Source organism: Phocoena phocoena, chromosome 3 (genome assembly GCF_963924675.1).
Source record: "Phocoena phocoena chromosome 3, mPhoPho1.1, whole genome shotgun sequence".
NCBI lineage: Eukaryota > Metazoa > Chordata > Mammalia > Artiodactyla > Phocoenidae > Phocoena > Phocoena phocoena.
In genome coordinates, this window is record NC_089221.1 from 28938566 (window position 1) to 28956024 (window position 17459).

The window sequence follows — 17459 nt, forward strand, 5'->3', positions numbered from 1 at the left end:
GCCACCAGGGAAGCCCACATGTGTCTTTTTGAATTATGGTTTTCTCTGGGTATATGCCCAGTAGTCGGATTGCTGGATCATAAGGTAATTCTATTTTTAGTTTTTTAAGGAACCCCCATACTGTTCTCCATAGTGGCTGTATCAATTTACATTCCCACCAACAGTGCAAGAGGGTTCCCTTTTCTCCACACCCTCTCCAGCATTTCTTGTTTGTAGATTTTCTGTTGATGCCCATTCTAACTGGTGTGAGGTGATACCTCATTGTAGTTTTGATTTGCATTTCTGTAATAATTAGTGATGTTGAGCAGCTTTTCATGTGTTTCTTGGCCATCTGTATGTCTTCTTTGGAGAAATGTCTGTTTAGGTCTTCTGCCCATTTTTGGATTGGGTTGTTTGTTTTTTTTGATATTGAGCTGCATGAGCTGTCTATATATTTTGGAGATTAATCCTTTGTCCATTGATCCGTTTGCAAATATTTTCTCCCATTCTGAGGGTTGTCTTTTCACCTTGTTTATGGTTTCCTTTGCTGTGCAAAAGCTTTGAAGTTTCATTAGGCCCCGTTTGTTTACTTTTGTTTTTATTTCCACTACTCCAGGAGGTGAATCAAAAAAGATCTTGCTGTGATTTATGTCAGAGTGTTCTTCCTATGTTTTCCTCTAAGAGTTTGATAGTGTCCAGTCTTACATTTAGGTCTGTAATCCATTTTGAGTTTATTTTTGTGTATGGAGTTAGGGAGTGTTCTAATTTCATTCTTTTACATGTAGCTGTCCAGCTTTCCCAGCACTACTTATTGAACAGACTGTCTTTTCTCCATTTTATATCCTTGCCTCCTTTGTCATAGATTAGTTGACCATAGGTGCATGGGTTCATCTCTGGGCTTTCTATCTTGTTCCATTGATGTATATTTCTGTTTTTGTGCCAGTACATATTGTCTTGATTACTGTAACTTTATAGTATAGTCTGAAGTCAGAGAGTCTGATTCCTCCAGCTCTGTTTTTTTCCCTCAAGCCTGCTTTGGTTATTCAGGGTCTTTTGTGTCTCCATACAAATTTTAAGATTTTTTGTTCTACTTCCGTAAAAAATGCCATTGGTAATTTCCTAGGGATTGCATTGAATCTGTATGTTGCTTTGGGTAGTATAGTGATTTTCGCAATTGATTCTTCCAATCCAAAAACATGGTATATCTCTCCATCTGTTGGCATCATCTTTAATTTCTTTCATCAGTGTCTTATAGTTTTCTGTATACAGGTCTTTTGTCTCCCTAGGTAGGTTTATTCCTAGGTATTTTATTCTTTTTTGCAATGGTAAATGGGAGTGTTTCCTTACTTTCTCTTTCAGAATTTTCATCATTAGTGTATAAGAATGCAAGAGATTTCTGTGCATTAATTTTGTATCCTGCTACTTTACCAAATTCATTGATTAGCTCTAGTAGTTTTCTGGTGGCATCTTTAGGATTCTCTATGTATAGTATTGTGTCATCTCTAAACAGTGACAGTTTTACTTCTTTTTTTCCAATTTGTATTCCTTTTATTTCTTTTTCTTTTCTGATTGCCATGGCTAGGACTTCCAAAACTATGTTGAATAATAGTGGTGAGAGTGGAAAACCTTGTCTTGTTCCTGATCTTAGAGGAAATGGTTTCAGTTTTTCACCATTGAGAATGATGTTTGCTGTGGGTTTGTCATATATGGCCTTTTTTATGTTGAGGTAGGTTCCCTCTATGCCCACTTTCTGGAGAGTTTTTATCATAAGTGGGTGTTGAATGCTGTTGAAAAATTTTTCTGCATCTATTGAGGTGATCATATGGTTTTTCTTCTTCAATTTGTTAATATGGTGTATCACATTGATTGAGTTGTGTATATTGAAGAATCCTTGCATCCCTGGGATAAATCCCACTCGATCATGGTGTATGATTCTTTTCATGTGTTGTTGGATTCTGTTTGTTAGTATTTTGTTGAGGATTTTTGCATCTATATTCATCAGTGATATTGGTCTGTAATTTTCTTTTTTTATAGTATCTCTGTCTGGTTTTGGTATCAGGGTGATGGTGGCCTCATAGAATGAGTTTGAGAGTGTTCCTTCCTCTGCAAATTTTTGCAAGAGTTTGAGAAGGATGGGTGTTAGCTCTTCTCTAAATGTTTGATAGAATTCAACTGTGAAGCCATCTGGTCCTGGACTTTTGTTTGTTGGAAAATTTTTAATCACAGTTTCAATTTCATTACTTGTGATTGGTCTGCTCATATTTTCTATTTCTTCCTGGTTCAGTCTTGGAAGGTTATACCTTTCTAAGAATTTGTCCATTTCTTCCAGGTTGTCCATTTTATTGGCACAGAGTTGCTTATAGTAGTCTCTTAGGATGCTTTGTATTTCTGCCGTGTCTGTTGTAACTTCTCCATTTTCATTTCTAATTTTATTGATTTGAGTCCTCTCCCTCTTTTTCTTGATGAGTCTGGCTAATGGCTTATCAATTTTTTTATCTTCTCAAAGAACCAGCTTTTAGTATCTTTGCTATTGTTTTCTTTGTTTCTATTTCATTTATTTCTGCTCTGATCTTTAAGATTTCTTTCCTTTTGCTAACTATGGATGTTGTTTGTTCTTCTTTCTCTAGTTCCTTTAGGTGTAAGGTTAGATTGTTTATTTGAGTGGTTTCTTATTTCTTGTGGTAGGCTTGTATAGCTATAAACTTCTTTTTTAGAACTGCTTTTGCTGCATCCCATAGGTTTTGGACCATCGTGTTTTCATTGTCATTTGTCTCTAGGTATTTTTTGATTTCCTCTTTGATTTCTTCAGTGATCTCTTAGTTATTTAGTAACGTATTGTTTAGCCTCCAAGTGTTTGTGTTTTTTACATTTTTTCCCCCTGTAATTCATTTCTAATCTCATAGGGTTGTGGTCAGAAAAGATGCTTGATATGATTTCAATTTTCTTAAATTTACTGAGGCTTGATTTATGATTCAAGATGTGATCTATCCTGGAGAATGTTCCATGCCCACTTGAGAAGAAAGTGTAATCTGCTGTTTTTGGATGTAATGTCCTATAAATATGAATTAAATCTATCTGGTCTATTGTGTCATTTAAAGCTTCTCTTTCCTTATTTATTTTTATTTTGGATGATCTGTCCATTGGTGTACATGAGATGTTAAAGTTCCCCACTATTATTGTGTTACTGTAAATTTCCTCTTTTATAACTGTTAGCAGTTGCCTTATGTATTGAGGTGCTCCTTTGTTGGGTGCATATATATTTATAATTGTCATATCTTTTTTGTGGATTGATCCCTTGATCATTATCTAGTGTCCTTCCTTGTCTCTTGGAACATTGTTTATTTTAAAGTCTATTTTATCTTAGTGTAGCTACTCCAGCTTTCTTTTGATTTCCATTCACATGGAATATCTTTTTCCATCCCCTCACTTTCAGTCTGTATGTGTCCCTAGGTCTGAAGTGGGTCTCTTGTAGACAGCATGTATATGGGTCTTGTTTTTGTATCCATTCAGCAAGCCTCTGTCTTTTGGTTGGAGCATTTAATCCATTTACATTTAAGGTAATTAGTGATATGTATGTTATTATTACCAATTTCTTAATTGTTTTGGGTTTGTTTTTGTAGGTCTTTTCCTTCTCTTGTGTTTCCTGCCTAGAGAAGTTCCTTTAGCATTTGTTGTAGAGCTGGTTTGGTGCTGCTGAATTCTCTTAGCTTTTGTTTGTCTGTAAAGCTTTTGATTTCTCCATTGAATCTGAATGAGATCCTTGTCAGGTAGAGTAACCTTGGTTGTAGGTTCTTCCCTTTCATCACTTTAAGTATATCATGCTACTCCCTTCTGGCTTGTAGAGTTTCTGCTGAGAAATCAGCTGTTAACCTTATGGGAGTTCCCTTGTATATTATTTGTCATTTTTCCCTTCCTGCCTTCAATAATTTTTCTTTGTCTTTAATTTTTGCCAATTTGATTACTATGTGTCTCGGCATGTTTCTCCTTGGGTTCATCCTGTATGGGACTCACTGTGCTTCCTGGACTTGGGTGGCTGTTTCCTTTCCCATGTTAGGGAAGTTTTCGACTGTAATCTCTTCAAATATTTTCTCAGGTCCTTTCTCTCTCTCTTCTCCTTCTGGGACACCTATAATGCAAATGTTGTTGCATTTAGTGTTGTCCCAGAGGTCTCTTAGGCTGTCATGATTTCTTTTCATTCTTTTTTCTTTATTCTGTTCCACAGCAGTGAATTCCACCATTCTGTCTTCCAGGTCACTTACCCCTTCTTCTGCCTCAGTTATTTTGCTATTGATTCCTTCTAGTGTAGTTTTCATTTCAGTTATTGTATTGTTCATCTCTGTTTGTTTGTTCTTTAATTCTTCTAGGTCTTTTTAAGACATTTCTTGCATCTTCTCAATCTTTGCCTCCATTCTTTTTCCGAGGTCCTGGATCATCTTCACTATCATTATTCTGAATTCTTTTTCTGGAAGATTGCCTATCTCCACTTCATTTAATTGTTTTTCTGGGGTTTTATCTTGTTCCTTCATCTGGTGCATAGCTCTCTGCCTTTTCATCTTGTTTATCGTTCTATGAATGTGGTTTTTGTTCCACAAGCTGCAGGATTGTAGTTCTTCTTGCTTCTGCTGTCTGTCCTTTGGTGGATGAGTCTATCTACTCTCCTGTCATTCTTGAGAGGCAGGTTTACCCAGTGGTTAGTGTGGTCTTGGCTTAGTGTGGTTTGAATTCTGGCTCTGTCCCTACTAACTGCATGATCTCAACAGGCAAATTAACCATCTTGGACTTCAATTCACTCATCTGTAAAATGGGCATACTTACAACTGGACACTCCTTACAGAACCGTGATGAATATCAACTTAGTTGTTACATACAGAGCATTATGAACAGCACCTGACACTTAGTAAGTGCTCAGAAAGTTCTAGCTATTCTTATCTTTACCTACTCATTAGGACAGTCCTTCTGAAGGTCACCCTGTGTTAGTTTCCAATTAGGTTGTTGAAAATGATAAAAACATATACCATAGGAAATTCTGAAATCCATTACTTTCTTTGAATTCAATCTACCTTCCCGCTAATTAATCCAATGGTGGCAGCTTCACTGTGGCTGATTCCAAAGGTTAAAGCTTATTCTCTTCACCAGTGTAGCTAATTATAAACGGACTGAATAGACTTTTCTTCTTTTAATAGCAGATTAACTTTCTTCAGGACTTTGGTTCACTTTCCCTAAACTTGTATGGGCAGGATGGGAAAGGGAGGATGGACACAACGGGAGGGGCTGGCCCACGCTTCTCTGTGCAATGCCCAGGGGTCATCCAGTTCATCTGGGGATCACAGAGACCTGGCTGCACGGGAGGAAACTGCAAAAGAATTCTGCTGAGGAGGCAGCCCATTGTCCCCTATAGGGGATGTTTTAGTTGAAGAAAACTCTTTAGGCAAAGATGGCAGGACTGAAACAGGTATGAATCATTCAAGTTCTCCACCTGTTTTTTGTGGTCTAACCAGTTGTTAGAATCAGGACCCAGAAATGATTCAGGAGCACTTTGGAGGCCGTGGCAACTACCCTCTGGTCTTTTGATCTCCATTGCTATTCTCAGGAGGTAGAAGACCAGATACACTCCAATAAGGGATGTGATTATAATGTAAATTAATCCCTTTAGGAAAGACACAGGCTACAGCTCACAGAGCCCATGGATTTTATTCCCTTAAAGTGTCCCCTTAGAGGTACTGTATGATTATTCCAACAATGTTGCCATAACTATTTTAGAATTTACTTTTTGGAACTACTTAAAAATTTTTTTAAATTTTTTTGGCCATGCAGCATGGCATGTGGGATTTTAGTTCCCAGACCAGGGATTGAACCCATGACCCTGCAGTGGAAACATGGAGTCCCAACTACTGGACCACCAGGGAAGTCCCTGGAACTACTCTTTGAATATCTATGATGGTGGCCCTCTTCTAACTTAGAGGTGGGACCTTTTCTTTTTAAGTATGATTTCCAAACAAATTTTGTTATTAAGGTAAGATGAATGCTTCCAGACTGGTTAATACTATTTTGACAAAAATTAAGAAGAAAACTTGGTTATGAGATTAAACTAAGGTTAAGCTGCTCCTGACATGCACTCCCCAAAAGGAATTTTAAAAGTATGTTGAGGAATGGAAGCATCACCTATGCCTGTTAACAATTTATTTGATAGAGTTCAATTTGGATGTTTAAGTTCTGTTGTACTTGATTAAATGGGCAAACTAATCCAATAACGAACAAACCAGTCAACTTGCCAAATCTTCATTAACTTATACCCACGTCTTGGAATCCCCAGAGTGGTTGCTTTCTGCCTGGACCACAGAGGAGGGTTTAAAGAAGTTTCTCCTTGTGCTTTTCCTGTCCCGGCTGCACTGAATCGCACCTATTCCATGACCACTCACTTCATCTGCGATGCACACGCCTCCCCGCTCACGAACCAGCTCGAAGGCTTCCTTTAGAAACCCCTTTGGGTACTGGACAACGCCATTCACCCCCTGCAAAAGACCAAACCAAGAAGACTTAGAGTAACAGCACGGCCCTTGAAAGTACTAAAAGAGAATTGAAGATGGATTATGATCAATATTAGCGTTAGTGATATTAGCAATTTTTAAAACAGTCTCTAGAACTGATTCAACTATGGGTGAAAAGAGGGGCCATTACTCTTATGCCATGCCTGCTGAAAAAGGATGCAAACATATTCTTTCCTGAGAGTAGAGGAAAAGTAGATTAGGGGATTTAGTAAGATTATAGAAAGGCTCCCCCTGACAGTGTGGGTGATAAAGAACTAAAAATTGCTGGGGTTTTCTATTTTTACAGATTTAGGGATTCAATAGTTTCATCTATCTCTCTGTTCAGTCTGGGAGTGCAGGAGATGGTTTCTTCAAAGGTCAACTGAAAACCAGTGCCCCCCCCCTTTTTTTAAAGGGAACCAATGGAATGAATTAAGTTTGGAGAGGGACATAGCAGTGGTCACTTAAATAATTTGGAATTCTCTAGAATGTATGAGTTTAAAATCTGATAATTTAGAACTGAGCTCAATTAATGTTTGGTTAATACACTCACTTGAATCGGCTCTGCAAAAAATCCAGCAATTGATTTGGCCACAGAAGTGTTCAGAGTATCTTTGAATTGTTCAATATACTGGTCTTTAGCTTGGCAGCAGTCTGCAACAAACAAACAACAGCAACAGAAAACACAGCATTTGAAGATGTGAGAATGGCATCCAGAAGAATGGGGGGAAAACAGGAAAAAAGAAAACAGGACAGTAAATAGAATAGAGTCCCTCAAGATACAGTAAACCAGGATATGAGGATATAGGTTTCTGAATGTTCTGAACATTCTGTCAGAATGACTCATACTTTGTTTCAAGCAGCTAGACTAGCATAGCCACAAAAGTATAAGCAAACCACTTCAGTTGTTTCCACCTGGAGAAGCAGCGCTCCAAAGCATCATTGAGTCTGGTATCGATAGCTGTTTTATCTAAGGATACTGATCCTCTCAACGGTGTAGATTTAATTCAAACGTAACTGCTGTGTGGATTTAATCTATTTGGAAATAACCATGTTTACCTTTCATTGCTACTTAATCTGGTGTGCAATTTTAAAGCGACAAAGTATCTCAGTCTTTATGGTTAATAAATATGTTTATATAGCAATCAGAATTCAGTCTAAAGAGGAATGTACTACAGTCAGATAACTTTCATCCATTATAGCAAGGCAGAGGAAGCTTTCTCCTCTGGAATACCAAAGGTCCAAGATCAAGTACATCCATATATGACTGAACCTTCAGAATTTTTATCCACACCTGTAATTTGGTTCTAAACAGCATCACATAGTCTCTGAATCTAAACCCACATCCACGGATAGCAGAAGAGATGCAGAGAGAGAGCTCGGTGTGATGGGGGGTTTCTGCTGAAAGCAGTCTGGGAGGCAAGTCACCATCTACCGACATGAGGCTTGCTTAGAGGCATGGATGCGATCCTGTCTGCTGAAGGCTAGAGATAAGGGATGGAAACCTTCAGTTATCGTCTTCAAAAGTGAACCATAAATATCTTTTATATTGAATACTTCAGCTCTTCATTAAAAAGTGGGAAAAACATGACCTGGCCCCAAACATACTTTGAGGCTACATGCGATGTTTGGGAAAGCTTGCTTGACAGAATTACCTGATCTTTAGTTAGTTGGAATTGAGGGTTGGGGGTTTGAAGAAGGAAGTAATGACATGAATAGCAAACCCAGAAAGTACATTTTTTAGCATCACTTATGTTGTATGATGGGTAGGATATAGTAGACAAATAAATCTGTGCCCCTAGAGGTTGAAATTTCCTATTATTATTAAGAAAGGAAGAGAAAACAACCTAGGATGGCCCTAAAGGATGAATTAGACATATGTTCAAAGGATATAATTTGGGAATTTTAAGATCATTTGTAACTAGAGAAATCAAAGGGTGGAGCAAAATCAACCCTAATGGCTTAAATTTGGACAAAACCAAACCATGGAGAAGGTTTTGCTTGAACCTGCGCTAGACCTTTCATAATCCCCCCCCCCCCACTGCCCATAAATTCAGTGATGAGAGGTCATCAACTGTCATTGGCTTTTTCCTTCATTTCACATTTACTTCATTGGCTCGTTGCTGTGGCTTCAGGTCAGGTCGCCTCTGGAGAGAGAATTGGTGCAGTAGTGTCACCATGACATCAAGCGAGTGGAGAGGGGATGCTCTCCTGGATGCCATCCAGGCAACGGAGTAGAGAGGGAAGAGTTTTCATTTTAGCTGGTGGTAAAGAGAGAGTTAAGCAGAGTGAGAGGCCAAGAAAGAACAATTTTTTTTAAGAAAAAGGAAACTTGTCTTGCAAAAGGAGAAAGAGAAATGACATGATCAGTACCAGGTTTGGAACATTGTGGGGTAGTGGGTTGGGAGGTGCTTTTCATCCCAAGTTACATCTGAAATTCAGGGACTGGAATGACCAGTGGGAAAGAAAAAATCCTGAGGAGGGGGTGGAGGAAGGGAATGAAATCTACCACATAAATATCTATATTAGGCTAAAAAATGGATGCCTATGTGGGGAATGATGACATACTTTTGAGGTGAAAGAAAAGCCCCCAACCAAGACTGGCACCTGGATGTGCCCACTGAATGAACTCTAAGAGGAACGGAGAACTGGAACCTTCCATACTCAGAATAATTCACACTTTGGGATGCATTTATAAACATATATGAATATGCCTTTTTACAGCAAATACCAAACTCTTCTCAGGCCCTAATAGCATCAGAGGAGGCTGAAGTCCCTTTTTTTTGCGATACGTGGGCCTCTCACTGTTGTGGCCTCTCCCGTTGCGGAGCACAGGCTCCGGACGTGCAGGCTCAGCGGCCATGGCTCACGGGCCCAGCCACTCCGCAGCATGTGGGATCTTCCCGGACCGGGGCACGAACCCGCGCCCCCCGCATCAGCAGGCGGACTCCCAACCACTGCGCCACCAGGGAAGCTCCTGAAGTCCCTTTCTGTATAAAGATATGATATCAGTCTTGTCTCTTGAAGATATGCCTTAAGAAAACAGCTGACTTCAGACGTGCCAAAGATCACAGTTCCGAGAAGCAGAAATGTCTGCCTGTCACTATCATTTAACCTCTAGAGGCCACTAGAGAGATGACCCTGGGGCTCTGGTATATTCCAGTTGGCCTGAGGGAGAGAAGACCTCAGAGAGGGAGGGACACAGAGCTGGGAGGGAAGGAAGTGACCATGTCTTGAGGGCTTCTGTCGCTGAAGCTCTGTGCTGGTGCTTTTGACGTCTGTGAGGTTCATCCAACTGATCTTAGTTGTTGGTGCCACGTGGATATGAGATACAGTCATGACTGTACTTGGCATCACTATTGTCTGCCTGCCTCTACAAAAGCTCTCTTCCTTGGTCTCTTGAAGGCCTGGGATGAGGGGCCATGGGGGCAGGTATTGCCGCCTCCATTTCATAGATGAGAAACGGAGGCAAAAGATGGAACTTTTGCTTGCAGCTGAGCTACTGTAGGGCTAAAAGTCCAATCCAGGGCTCCTGACTTCATGTCTCTTCAATCCTGGCCAGCAGAGCAGGAATCATGTTTAAGCCTGGGTTCCTCCTGCTGGCATATCGATGTGAACAAGGGTGGTCATGGCTGGGGAGTACTGGCTTTGAGGGCAGAAGAATTGGGGTCAATTCCTAGCTCTCGGCCTCCTAGGTGTGGACGTGTTTCTCCATCTTTAAAATGGAGAGTGTGAAAGATAGCTTTAAACTTCCCTATGGTTTTAAGTTCGGTGACTATGACATCTTGTTCTAAAGCTCATTCTTTCATCCTCCTAACTCCGTATTGCCATTATCCCGTTTGAATTTTAAGATGACTGCGAATTTTCTTCCTTTCGAAGCTGATTTTTAAGGCTTCCATTTGCATTCTTCCTCTCAGCCCAGTGACACCCTGTTCCATTAAAGATCTCTCGGCTGGAGCGTTTAGTGATTTCCTTCAGCACTGCTTAGGCGCAGCTGTCCAAAGGGTCCTGCCCTGGGATGACAAGTGCGAGGTGGGCCTTGCTGATGAGCAAAGAACAGATGCTGACGCCTTTCCAACTTTTGAAGAGATGTCAGCAGCCTTCAGGAACGGTCTTCTATTTTTTTTTTTTTTTTTTTTTTGCGGTACGCGGGCCTCTCACTGTTGTGGCCTCTCCCGTTGCGGAGCACAGACTCCGGACGTGCAGTTTCAGCGGCCATGGCTCACGGGCCCAGCCGCTCCGCGGCATGTGGGATCTTCCCGGACTGGGGCACAAGCCCGTGTCCCCTGCATCGGCAGGCGGACTCTCAACCACTGCGCCACCAGGGAAGCCCTGGTCTTCTGTTTTGACAAAGGCTCTCATTTTGGCTGGTACTCTGAGTCCCTGGGGAACTTCCTCATTAGAGTTTTGAGATTTCTAAGTGTTCTTTCCCCTTTCCCCTTCTCCCATTGGGAAATGGCAAATAATGCCTCAAAAAACCCCTTGTTTTCTTTTAAAATTGGTAGCAGAGCTATTGCTGGGAGAGCTAAGAGAGCGCCTTTAGTGAAGCACCAGGTGATAGTCTGTTTTTGGCTTAGCTCTGATAGCATGAGATGCAGAGATGAGTTTCCTAACAGGAGATGGATGCTCTGATGGTATAGTGGTCATTGGCATAAGAGGTGTTAGTTCAGTGAGGGGTGATTTCCTAGTTGTATCTGCCTTGGCTTTCCCTTTCCCACTTTTTTGAATCTGTTCACCCAGGAATGGTTCTGCCTCTCTCCACATTCCTTACCCCTCCTGACCTTCCACCATGTGCCTCCCTCCCAGCCCAGCTGAACCTGGTGCACAGCTGCATTTCCTAATTGTTTGCACTGGAGAATCTCGGCAGTGGCTTCCTCCCCAAGGGCCACAGAAAACATCCGGGCACATCGTCTGCAAATGACAAAAGAGGGAGTTTAGCAAGATGTGAACACAAGACAGCCAATTTGGGGCAACCTATGGTGCCAGTTAAGGCAAGAGGGCTTCTTAATTTGATACTAAGATTCCTCCTTTACTCTTCTCCCACTTAGGACAAAAACCTAATATTCTGCTTTGAAGAGATAATTTTTTTTCTTGGAAATCAATTATGAGGGCACTCTACAAAGCAAACTGATTTCAGTGTCAGCCTGGAAACAAGTTGCTCAAGGGTCTGGTCGGTAAGGGCATCTGAAAGGATAAGAATAATTAGGTACCTGATTCTGATGCTGAAAATGTGGAAACAGCGAGTGAGAACAGAAGGTGAGTACAGGGATGACTTTATGGAAATTTTATGCATTCAAGGCTCTGGGAAGTTATTTCAGTGCATTCATTTGCAGTTGACTTGATTTTATTTAAAAGCAAAACAAAACTAAAAAAGTCTCTGTCATTAATTATTACTCAGACTCTGAAGGTCTTCCTAAGAAACATTTCCCTTAAATGGTCTTTAATTCGATTAAGTCAAATTGAGCCCCTGATTCATTATAGTTATGTAATATAAGCTAATTTGTATTAGTTTCTAGTCCTAATGCCTGGAAAATCTGATAAATGATTCCACACACCCAGGAGTTTTTAGAGAAATATGACAAAAATCTCACAACTTACTGATTGGCAGCCCATCCCACTGGGGAGTTCCATTTTGTAGAACCCTACATTTGTCAAGCCAAGTGTGTAAGGACTACATCCATGGTAGGCTCCTCTGCAGACAGAAAAGAGTGGGAGGACTGGGTTAAGTTTACTTTTCTATGATCACTGGCCTGTGGAACACTGGGTAGGACAAAAAAGAAAGTCCGTGTAGGCTATTCAGGCTATGGCTCCTTACCATAAGCAGAGATGAAAGTGGCCCAGTGTCATATGGCAAAGTCATGAGCTTCTGGGGGTGCAGACCAATCATTCACTATTTGGCGTAGGTTATAGTCAATGCCATAACTTTTTTTCAACTTTTATTTTTTTTTATTTTAATCTTTAATTTTTATCTTATATTGGAGCATAGTTCATGAAAAACGTTGTGTGTTAGTTTCTATACCATATCTTTAAAGTGAAAAAGCTGTCATGTCACCTTCTTTTTAATTCCACAGGAGAATCTATGACAAAACCGGGACTCCAAACTCTTGGTTACCTCGGTCAGGGACCCCTACCTTGGATCAGGCCAATTTGGATGGTGTTATCCAGACATAAAATTCATTTGACTGACCCTACCCTAAAATCTAAAATTAGAAAAACACCCCAGGAAAGCCCCTCTCCTGCTTTAGGCTGTATTTTAAAGATAAACATGTAATATTGGGGTGAGTCAATGTTAAAGTTGAATGTTCCAAGGTGTGGTTACCTGAAAGAAATGATATCTGTGTTATTTGAGTGTGCTCTGGCCATCAGCATGGCTAGGTCATTGGCTTCTGAGCCACTGTTCATCAGGAAAATGACCTGGAGAAAAACAAAAGACACATGGTCATGATTACCCAGTTCATTCGAAACTGTTAAAGACAGTGTATCCCAGCCTCTGATTATTAAGGAGAGTTCCCTTCGTACCAGCAGTCCCATCACTGAATTACTATATTAATTCTACAGCTATTCACTTAGCAGCTGCTAAACACTAGAGATACAAAAATGACTAAGGGATTGTCGGAGTTGTGAAATATTCCAGATTTTCATTGGTTTTACCTGATTCTCTGCAGAGTGCTAAGATGGAGAGACGTGCTGAGACATACAGTGGTTAGTGGCTGAGGGGATCTGAGGACCAGGTCTCTTGGTTCTTGAACCTGAACTGCCCCACCTGATTCTGAAGGCTTGAGACAAGGCAGGCTCCCAGAGGAGCCTGTTCGGTGTTTGTGAATGTTAAAACAAACGAGCAACAAACAAAAAAGTGCAGCTCATCCTGGTTGAAAGAAAGGGGAGAACTGAAGGGTACTGGATCCTCCAGGCTCGGGGACTGGGAGGCTAGGGCTGTGCCCTCGCGGGCTTCCTCGCCTCTACTCATCCATGAGTGGTCTGCCCTGAACTGAGGTTGCAGCTCTTGCAATGTCCTCCATCTCTTGTAGATAACATAGTAAATATGGTACCTAAATAATACAGGAAGATGATCATAATAGCTAACACCACGTACGGCACACTGTTCTAAATATGTATTAACTCATTGAATCCTGGAATGAAAACCTCGGCCAACATTGTAACATCTCAATTCAGTTAAAAAATTCAATCATTTCAGACGCAGGAAAACATCTCATTTAGCAAAAATATCAGTGCATCTCAGACCAAATGAACTTAATGGTATCTTAATTTTCTAAAAAAATGGCTCCACTCTTCGTTAAAGAAGAATGGTTAACCAACAAGGACCTACTGTGTAGCACAGGGAACTCTGCTCAATATTATGTAACAACCTGAATGGAAAAAGAATTTGAAAAAGAATAGATACATGGTTATGTATAACTGAATCACTTTGCTGGACGCCTGAAACTAACACAACATAGTTAAGCAACTCTACTCCAGTATAAAATAAAAAATTTAAAAAAAAAGAAGAAATTCCAATGACTTTGCAGAGGGGCTCTGGAGCAAAGAGATGAAAACTTCCTGAGGAACACAGAGGAGAGTGTCAGGAAGCCTGGGGCTCCCGCTAAGTGATTTCTGCAAAGACGTGGTGGTGAGGAGAGTGACCAAGGAGAGGCAGATGTTTGGAACTGATGAAGTGAACATCGGCTGGTTTCACCAGTAATTCATCAATTCCTTTCTTCTCCTAGAGTGCTTTCCGATATGGCCACTAGCGCACTCATTTTGGATGTTCAAAGAACAGACCTGATTCCCACCCATACTCTCATTTCCTAAGCCAGCTTCCCTGAGATCATGAGACTCCTATCCCTTTGAACTGGAAGCATCAGACCTTCAGAGGTTCAGGAAGAAGCGCTGAAAGCTTCTCTGCATATTCGTGAATCGGCGGGTGGAAGAAGACGGCACTTGTGTGCCACAGGCGGCCAAGCTGCTTTTGTGCCACTGCGTTTACTTTCCTGGATAAACAGAAGAGCAGAGTTACCCACAATGCCAGCGGGCATGTTCCTCCCAACACAACACAGGCCATTGAACTCAAACCCACGGCTATTTCTCAAAGAGTTTCAAGAGGCTGATCTAATCCCCACACAAGAAAGAGTTTCTCTAACCACCAGAGGTATCTGGCAATGGGATATGTGGCCTCAAAATGTAATGAATTCCTCCTCACCAAGAGGAGTGTTCAAAAGGAGACTTATGCACTGGGGATTTTATTTTATTTTTATTTATTTATTTTTAACATCTTTATTGGAGTATAATTGCTTTACAATGGTGTGTTATTTTCTGCTTCACAACAAAATGAATCAGTTATATATATACATATGTTCCCATATCTCTTCCTGCTTGCATCTCGCTCCCTACCACCCTTCCTATCCCACCCCTCCAGGCGGTCACAAAGCACCCAGCTGATCTCCCTGTGCTATGTGGCTGCTTCCCACTAGCTATCTACCTTACATTTGGTGGTGTATATATGTCCATGCCTCTCTCTCGCTTTGTCACAATTTACCCTTCCCCCTCCCCAAATCCTCAAGTCCATTCTCTAGTAAGTGTGTGTCTTTATTCCTGTTTTACCCCTAGGTTCTTCATGACATTTTTTTTTTCTTAAATTCCATATATATGTGTTAGCATACGGTATTTGTCTCTCTCTTTCTGACTTCACTCTGTATGACAGACTCTAGGTCTATCCACCTCATTACAATAGCTCAGTTTCGTTTCTTTTTATGGCTGAGTAATATTCCATTGTATATATGTGCCACATCTTCTTTATCCATTCATCCGATGATGGACACTTAGGTTGTTTCCATCTCTAGGCTATTGTAAATAGAACTGCAATGAACATTTTGGTACATGACTCTTTTTGATTTATGGTTTTCTCAGGGTATATGCCCAGTAGTGGGATTGCTGGGTCATATGGTAGTTCTATTTGTAGTTTTTTAAGGAACCTCCATACTGTTCTCCACAGTGGCTGTATCAATTTACATTCCCACCAACAGTGTAAGAGTGTCCCCTTTTCTCCACACCCTCTCCAGCATTTATTGTTTCTAGATTTTTTGATGATGGCCATTCTGACTGGTGTGAGATGATATCTCATTGTAGTTTTAATCTGCATTTCTCTAATGATTAGTGATGTTGAGCATTCTTTCATGTGTTTGTCGGCAGTCTGTATATCTTCTTTGGAGTAATGTCTATTTAGGTTTTCTGCCCATTTTTGGATTGGGTTGTTTGTTTTTTTGTTATTAAGCTGCATGAGCTGCTTATGCATTTTGGAGATTAATCCTTTGTCAGTTGCTTCATTTGCAAATATTTTCTCCCATTCTGAGGGTTGTCTTGTTTATGGTTTCCTTTGCTATGCAAAAGCTTTGTAGTTTCATTAGGTCCCATTTGTCTATTTTTGTTTTTATTTCCATTTCTCTAGGAGGTGGGTCAAAAAGGACTTTGCTGTGATTTATGTCATAGAGTGTCCTGCCTATGTTTTCCTCTAAGAGTTTGATAGTTTCTGGCCTTACATTTAGGTCTTTAATCCATTTTGAGCTTATTTTTGTGTATGGTGTTAGGGAGTGATCTAATTTCATACTTTTACATGTAGCTGTCCAGTTTTCCCAGCACCACTTACTGAAGAGGTTGTCCTTTCTCCACTGTACATTCCTGCCTCCTTTATCAAAGATAAGGTGACCATATGTGCGTGGGTTTATCTCTGGGCTTTCTATCCTGTTCCATTGATGTATATTTCTGTTTTTGTGCCAGTACCATACTGTCTTGATTACTGTAGCTTTGTAGTATAGTCTGAAGTCAGAAAGCCTGATTCCCCCAGCTCCATTTTTCATTCTCAATATTACTTTGGCTGTTCGGGGTCTTTTGTGTTTCCATACAAATTGTGAAATTTTTTGTTCTAGTTCTGTGAAAAATGCCAGTGGTAGTTTGATAGGGATTGCATTGAATCTGTAGATTGCTTTGGGTAGAAGATTCATTTTCACAATGTTGATTAATCCAATCCAAGAACATGGTATATCTCTCCATCTATTTGTACCATCTTTAATTTCTTTCATCAGTGTCATATAATTTTCTGCATACAGGTCTTTTGTCTCCTTACGTAAGTTTATTCCTAGATATTTTATTCTTTTTCCTGCGATGATAAATGGGAGTGTTTTCTTGATTTCACTTTCAGATTTTTCATCATTAGTGTATAGGAATGCCAGAGATTTCTGTGCATTAATTTTGTATCTGCTACTTTACCAAATTCATTGATTAGCTCTAGTAGTTTTCTGGTAGCATCTTTAGGATTCTCTATGTATAGTATCATGTCATCTACAAACAGTGACAGCTTTACTTCTTCTTTTCTGATTTGGATTCCTTTTATTTCCTTTTCTTCTCTGATTGCTGTGGCTAAATCTTCCAAAACTGTGTTGAATAAGAGGGGTGAGAGTGGGCAACCTTGTCTTCTTCCTGATCTTAGTGGAAATGCTTTCAGTGTTTCACCATTGAGGATAATGTTGGCTGTAGGTTTGTCATATATGGCCTTTATTATGTTGAGGAAAGTTCCCTCTTGCCTACTTTCTGCAGGGTTTTTATCATAAATGGGTGTTGAATTTTGTCAGAAGCTTTCTCTGCATCTATTGAGATGATCCTATGGTTTTTCTCCTTCAATTTGTTAATATGGTGTATCACGTTGATTGATTTGCGTATATTGAAGAATCCTTGCATTCCTGGAATAAACCCCACTTGATCATGGTGTGTGATCCGTTTAATGTGCTATTCGATTCTGTTTGCTAGTATTTTGTTGAGGATTTTTGCATCTAAGTTCATCAGTGATATTGGTCTGTAGTTTTCTTTCTTTGTGACATCCTTGTCTGGTTTTGGTATCAGGGTGATGGTGGCCTCGTAGAATGAGTTTGGGAGTGTTCCTCCTTCTGCTATATTTTGGAAGAT

General features: G+C 40.3%; 1 protein-coding gene across 2 annotated transcripts in view; it reads right to left on the reverse strand.

Moving 5' to 3' along the window:
• Positions 1–17459, reverse strand: part of AGXT2 (alanine--glyoxylate aminotransferase 2) — a 45084-nt gene that overhangs the window by 14532 nt on the left and 13093 nt on the right. For both annotated transcript variants that reach the window (XM_065873472.1, XM_065873471.1), the window contains exons 4-9: positions 14371–14494; positions 12826–12920; positions 12105–12198; positions 11324–11417; positions 7060–7160; positions 6399–6491 (exon numbers count right to left, since the gene is read on the reverse strand). In XM_065873472.1, coding sequence (XP_065729544.1) covers positions 6399–6491; positions 7060–7160; positions 11324–11417; positions 12105–12198; positions 12826–12920; positions 14371–14494 — 601 coding nt within the window. The remainder of the gene's footprint in view (positions 1–6398; positions 6492–7059; positions 7161–11323; positions 11418–12104; positions 12199–12825; positions 12921–14370; positions 14495–17459) is intronic.